This window comes from Hippopotamus amphibius, chromosome 4 (assembly GCF_030028045.1).
Source record: "Hippopotamus amphibius kiboko isolate mHipAmp2 chromosome 4, mHipAmp2.hap2, whole genome shotgun sequence".
Lineage (NCBI taxonomy): Eukaryota > Metazoa > Chordata > Mammalia > Artiodactyla > Hippopotamidae > Hippopotamus > Hippopotamus amphibius.
The window spans coordinates 99,631,869-99,638,273 of record NC_080189.1 but is presented as its reverse complement, the minus strand read 5'-3'; the positions used below and the strand labels follow the sequence as shown (position 1 = coordinate 99,638,273).

The 6,405-nt window shown below is 45.3% G+C and overlaps 1 protein-coding gene across 2 annotated transcripts; it reads left to right on the top strand.

Annotated features, from left to right (window-relative positions):
* The first annotated feature begins 755 nt into the window (after positions 1–755).
* On the top strand, positions 756–4,683 carry IL6 (interleukin 6). 2 transcript variants are annotated; one of them, XM_057732873.1, is made up of 5 exons: positions 756–774; positions 943–1,133; positions 2,240–2,353; positions 3,093–3,239; positions 4,522–4,683. In XM_057732873.1, exons 1-5 carry the CDS (start codon positions 756–758, stop codon positions 4,681–4,683), a joined length of 633 nt encoding a protein of 210 aa, XP_057588856.1. The 2 variants fall into 2 exon arrangements, with proteins under 2 accessions (XP_057588856.1, XP_057588855.1); XM_057732872.1 differs by having other exon boundaries at positions 4,516–4,683.
* The last annotated feature ends 1,722 nt before the right edge of the window (positions 4,684–6,405 follow it).

The window sequence follows — 6,405 nt, the reverse complement described above, 5'->3', positions numbered from 1 at the left end:
GGAGGACGGCAGATGCCACGTGGTGGCAAAAAGGAGTCATTTGTGTGTGAACCCACACTGCACCTGGAGATGCCTAGAGACAAGTGCACGAGATTTGGAGGCAGTCATGCAGTTCTGCAACAGCTGGTCACAGTGAGAGCCAGGACAGAAAAGTACTGCAGAGGACTCGTTAGTATCTTATTTGTAACCCCAGATTGATAGGCTATGGGGTAGTCTGAGGAAACTCAAGTCAGAGCATCTTAAGTTTTTACAAATGCGAATAAACTGGAATACTAAATCCTAGCCAGTTAATCTGCTAATTAAAGTATTTTTTTAAGCACAGTCAGCCTTAGCTTTTCCCCACCTCCACCCTTGTGCGTGATTTCAACTTCACTTTCCTTCTCAAGACATGCCAATGTGCTGAGTCAGAAAAAAAAAAAAACCAAGAAAAAGAAAAAAGAAAAAAAAAAGAAAGTAAAGAGTGATCTAGCTTCTGAGGACTAGCCTTGGTAATGACTTTTCCCCCCAGTTGTGATTCCTATGATGCTAAAGGACGTCACATTGCACAATCTCAATGTTTTCCAATCAGCCCCACCCACTCTGGCCCCACCCCCACCCTCCAACAAAGATTTATCAAATGTGGGATTTTCCCATGAGTCTCAATATTAGAGTCTCAACCCCCAATAAATATAAGACCAGGGATGTCTGAGGCTCAGTCTGTCCTCGAGCCCACCAGGAACGAAAGAGAGCTCCATTTGCCCTCCAGGAACCCAGCTATGAACTCCCTCTCCACAAGTAAGTGAAGGAAATTCCTAGCCCTGGAACTGCCTGGCAGCCGTGCCGGGTGAGGGAGGGGGTGTGTATCCGCTGCTCTGAGGGCTGGCTGGCGGCCAGCAGCCAGAAGCACAGCTCCCCCAGCGGTGCAGTCTGCTCACTGGCTGCTCTCCCTTCCCTCCGGCACAGGCGCCTTCAGTCCCGTCGCCTTCTCCCTGGGGCTGCTTCTGGCGATGGCTACTGCTTTCCCTACCCCGGGACCTCTTGGAGAAGATTTCAAAGGTGATACCACCTCAGACAGACCAGTCCTCACCTCTCCGGACAAAACTGAAGCTCTCATTAAGTACATCCTCAGCAAAATCTCTGCAGTGAGAAAGGAGGTGGGTAGGCTCGCCTCCGGGTGATGGAGGGCTCATGTGGGCATCTATTTTCTTGCCCTTGGATGTGGATGGGGGTTCCTGCATCGGGAGGTCTTTGCTGGGTTTGGAGGCAATTTAGATTTGAAGCCAAAGGGGCAGACTGTATCCTTTAATTTCTCCTCTGCTGTGGGTCTCAGGTAGTTCCTTTTCCTCTTGGAAAATATACAGCGGCGCTGGGATCTGTGCCCCCCTGGCCCATTCTCAGCTCCATACTTGGCATGAGCTGAGGGTCACACTGCCTCTCAGGATTTCCTTTTCTGTAACCCAAAAGTAAGGTCTGTCGATCTTTTTTGTGCTTTGAACTTTGGGAGGATTAAAAATCAGCACCTAAAATGACTGTTCAGCTTCTCAGATAAGTCACAGTACTTTTAGGTTACGCCAGCTCAGTGGTTAGGGACTCCCCAGAGTCATTCCGGCACATAAGATGCATACCTGATAGCCCACCGAAGTGGCAAAGTTGTAGGTGCATTAAAGCAGCTCCCAAGCTTTAAATGTAAGGTCGTTTGGCTCTGCTTTGGTAGAACGGAAAGAATACAGGAGAGGGGATTGGGAGCCCCAAATCTAGTTCTGGTTCTGCTGAACCAGCTTTGTGATCTTGGGCAAATTCTCTACCACCTCTGGGCCCCATCTGTAAAATTATGGAATTGGACTAGATGATCTGAAAGGTCCTTCCAGCTGGGACATTCTATGGCTCAAGTTATATTCACCCAATTGTCATCAAAATTCCTGTCATTTATTAAGTACCTACTATGTGCCAGGCACTTTACATAAATATTATGTCTTATCCTCACAATAAACTTACAGGGGAGGTATTTCTTTATCCCCAACTTGGAGAGATAGGAACACTGAGACTTGGGATAGGTAATAAACGTGAGGTCACAGGCGAGGCTAGAACTGAACCCAAGTGTGCCCATCTCCTGCAGACCTTGCTTGCCTGGATGCTAATGGATCATGACCTCACTTTTCTTAGAGAACTTCCTGGCCATGGGGGCCAGAGGGCATCAGCCCTCTAGTGGTGTTTGTTTTAGGGGCATTTATGTGATAATGGTTCTGATATTCTTTCCCAGCTGTGTGAGAAGTATGACAGGTGTGAAAACAGCAAGGAGGCAATCATAGAAAACAACCTGAATCTTCCAAAAATGACAGAAAAAGACGGATGCTTCCAAACTAAGTTCAATCAGGTACGAACGCATTACATTCACTTTAGCTACTCCCTAGTCAGAAGTTCTCCCTCTTGCATGCAGTGTCTGTATACATACAGACCAGGCAGGCGACAAAGAGGGGGGATAAATGTGAACAGCTTCATGTAAATTTCACGAGGAGGCCAACTTAAATGCTATTAAAGGCAACTTATTTTTGAACAACTTGGTCAGAAATAGCCCCTCTTTGCTGGGATTTTTCACAGCTGTCAAATGTTAGGAAACCCCACAGGTTTAGCTAATTCATCCTGGGTAAGGTGGTCCAGGAACCTCTCTCCTCTTTGGCTGCCCTTAGCAGGATCCAGGCCTGCCCTCCCTGCTGAGGTCATTCTCTATACCCTTCTCCTGCCAGACAGTGAGATAACCTCCACTGACTTCTGAGTATTTCATAAAAGGAGGTTTCAGCCCAACATTGACAAGGGCAGGAATGCAGCCAGAGGGAAGAGCATTATGGAGAGAACGAGAGGAAGGCCCCTTGCCACAATCTAGCACCTACTGGGCTTTGGGGAAAATGAAGCAGTGCCTCTCATTGTCCAGATGTTATAAATGGGGCAGCGGATGCTGTCCTTAAGCATCCTGTCTCAAAGCATGATGCTTAAGAAGTACCTGAAGTTCCCTAGAGGGGCAGAGGGAGAAGTTGTTGAATTATAGCAATTTTAACTTTTAAAATCGATGATGTCTTCCTAGCAATAACCCATTTTCCCACCACCTTTCCTCTTAGGAGATTTGCTTGACGAGAACCACCACTGGTCTTCTGATATACCAGATGTACCTGGACTACCTCCAGCATGGGTACGAGGGCGATAAGGGAAACATCGAGACTATGCAGATCGTTATCAGAGCACTGGTCCAGATCCTGAGGCAAAAGGTAAGTGTCTTCTCATCCCCTCACTTGCTTCAAAGCAAGCAGCCTAGACAATTCGGCAGTGCAAAGCCAATTCAAAAGAGACGGCCTTGGGCAAAGGAAAGAATCTGAGAAATATTTCCTGATAGTTAAAACTTTTTCTTTTTGCTCTCTTCTGCAAAAGACATCGATGACTGTCTTTCAAACTCTGTAAAATGGGGAGGGTTTTAACATCAATTTCTAAAAAGCTTAAGAAATAAGAAAAAAAAAATATCGGTAGAGGCAGAGGAAGCACATCCAACCTCGCATAGTGGCCCATAATAACAGAGAGCACAAAAATTATTTTAAGGTTGCCAGTCGACATTCCTGTTATTATGGTAGTTTCAATGCCTTTCTCTTACTCTTTTGCCAAAGAGTTAATGCAGAGAAATGGCTAAAGGCTGGAAGAGCAGGTACCAAGAGCTTTGGTCACTACCAGCTGGTCACTCAAATGCCACACGGTGGAGGCTTGATGGCACAATTTGTGGATGAGCCAAAGAACAAAGAGAAGGGCCCTAGATGGAGAATTAGGCACATGGGTGCTAATCCTGCCTCAGCCTTTTCTAGCTGTTTGCCCTAAACCGCGACTTCTCCCACTTTAAGGTGTGCACGAGCTTCCCAGACGATCTTGTTAAAATGCAGAGTCTGAGTCGGCAGGTCTGGGATGAGACCTGAGCCTCACATTTCTAACAAGCTTCTGGTGATGCTGAGGCTGCAGTGCCCCAGGGTGACACGTGGAGGTGCCAGGCCTTCCACAGTGACTTAACTCCATGTCAGTGGGGCTATGGAAAGCTGTTTCCCAGTTCTCTTTACCCCATCAGAGCAGTGGATTCTTAATAGATGCAGGATGAATGGGTGAGAGCAAAACCAGAGAAAAGTTTTAGAGTTAGAGGTCCCTGAAGAACCCATTAAAATGCCTTTAACTAAAAGTTCTTCATTTATCTATTGAATTCCAACTATGTGCCGCACACTGTTTAGGGTAACAGAAGACAAGTAAGATACTGTGGCTGCCCACAGGATGCTTATGGTCTAACGGAGACAGGGCAGCCAAAGGATTGGAGCTCAGTTGCTATGAGTGGGTCCCATGCTGGGTGGGCACAGAGGAGAGTCACCTTTCCCTGTCTGGGCGAGTCAAGGCAGGTGGTCCCAATCCGCTCCTTCCCCTAAAGTGTGAACATCTGCCCCCAGGCCAGAGGGTCTCTCCACTGTAAAAGGTTTGTTCGGTATGTAAACAATTCCTTTTGTTTTCTGTTCCCTTCAGCTGAAGAATCCAGGTGAAGTAACCACCCCGGACCCAACTGCAAACACCAGCCTGCTGAATAATCTGCAGACACACAACGAGTGGATGAAACACAAAAGGATTATCTTCATCCTGCGGAGCTTTGAGAATTTCCTGCAGTTCAGCCTGAGGGCTATTCGGATGAAGTAGCTGGGGCACCTGAGATTGCTGTAGTTCATGGGCATTCCCTCCTCTGATCAGAACCTGTCCAGTGGGCACATAATTTATGTTGTTCTCTGTGAAGAACTAAAAGTATGAACATTAGGACACTATTTTAATTATTTTAATTTATTGCTATTTAAATATGTGATTTTGAGTTAATTTATATAAGTGATAGATATTTATATTTTTATGAAGTGCCACTTGAAATATTTTATGTATTTGTTTTGCAAAAGTAATGTAAAAATGGCTATGCAGCTTGAATGTCATCGTTTCGGAGCCGGATCATTTCTTGGAATGTGGAGGCTTACCTCAAAAAAAATGCTAACTTATACATATTTTTAAAAGAAATATTTATATTGTATTTATGTAATGTTTAAGTTTTTTTATACCAATAAACACCTTTCTAAAAAAAAAATAGCAACTAAACCTCTGTGTGTCCCCTGAAGATTAGTATAAACAAGTTTCCGTCACTACCACCACCATTGAAAATAAAGTTGCAGTCACTTGGAGAAAGATATAATTGAGCAGCTGCTGCATGCCAGGCACCAAGCTAAATGTGTTGCACGCATCATATTTAATCCTTGCGTTCGCATACTTTTCTCTGGATGTGGGAGAATGATTCCCTCAGTCACCCAGCTGGAAGGTAAACCACAGGCCCAGATTTGAAATCCAGATCTACCTGCCTCCAGGCTCCCTACTCTTAGCCTTTTAGGTCATACTACCTCCCAGGGAAACTGACAGATGATACAGAAAATCCCAAGACAATGGGGAATGCATTTAAAGATTCAATCAAAAATAGTATAACCACTTGTAGAAGACACAGTGATGTGCAAGCTTCCAAAATTTCCACCTTCCTCCTCTGGGCTCCGCAAATACTGCACAGACTTGTCCATCACAGTACTGACCACACTGTATCACATCTTAAAATGGACTGATTTTTCTTCCCAGCCGGCATGTGGGTTCCTCAAGAAGGCAGACTCTATTGTATTCATCTTTGCATCCTGAGCCCATGACCCAGAACCCGAACATAGGAGGCTCCAATAAACATTTGCTGAATGAGGACTTCCCTGATGGCGGAGTGGTTAAGAATCCGCCTGCCAATGCAGGGGACATGGGTTCAATCCCTGGGCCGGGAAGATCACACATGCCATGGAGCAGCTAAGCCTGTGCACCACAACTACTGAGCCTGTGCTCTAGAGCCCATGAGCCGTAACTACTGAGCTCACGTGCCGCAACTACTGAAGCCCGTGCACCTAGAGCCTGTGCTCTGCAACAAGAGAAGCCACTGCAATGAGAAGCCCGAGCACCCCAATGAAGAGTAGCCCCAGCTCACTGCAACTGGAAAAAGCCCATACACAGCAACAAAGACCCAACACAGTCAATAAATAAATAAATAAATAAATAAATAAATAAATAAATAAATAAAAATTTTAAAAAACATTTGCTGAATGAAAAAACCACACATAGATGATCAAATCTAAGACACCTTAGTTCTTAGGGATACATGCTGTTGGTCAATGAGTGGGAAATTACAAGTACTATGCACTTATGAATCTTTATCTTAAGGAAAAAATAGCAAGACTTAGGAAGAAACACTCGAAGACTAGAGGAGGCAATGAAGAAGAGTCAGCACATGTATATCTGTCTCCATTTTCTTTCCCACCAGCAATATTCTCCATCCACCTTCTCCTCTCGCCCCCACTGAGAGTG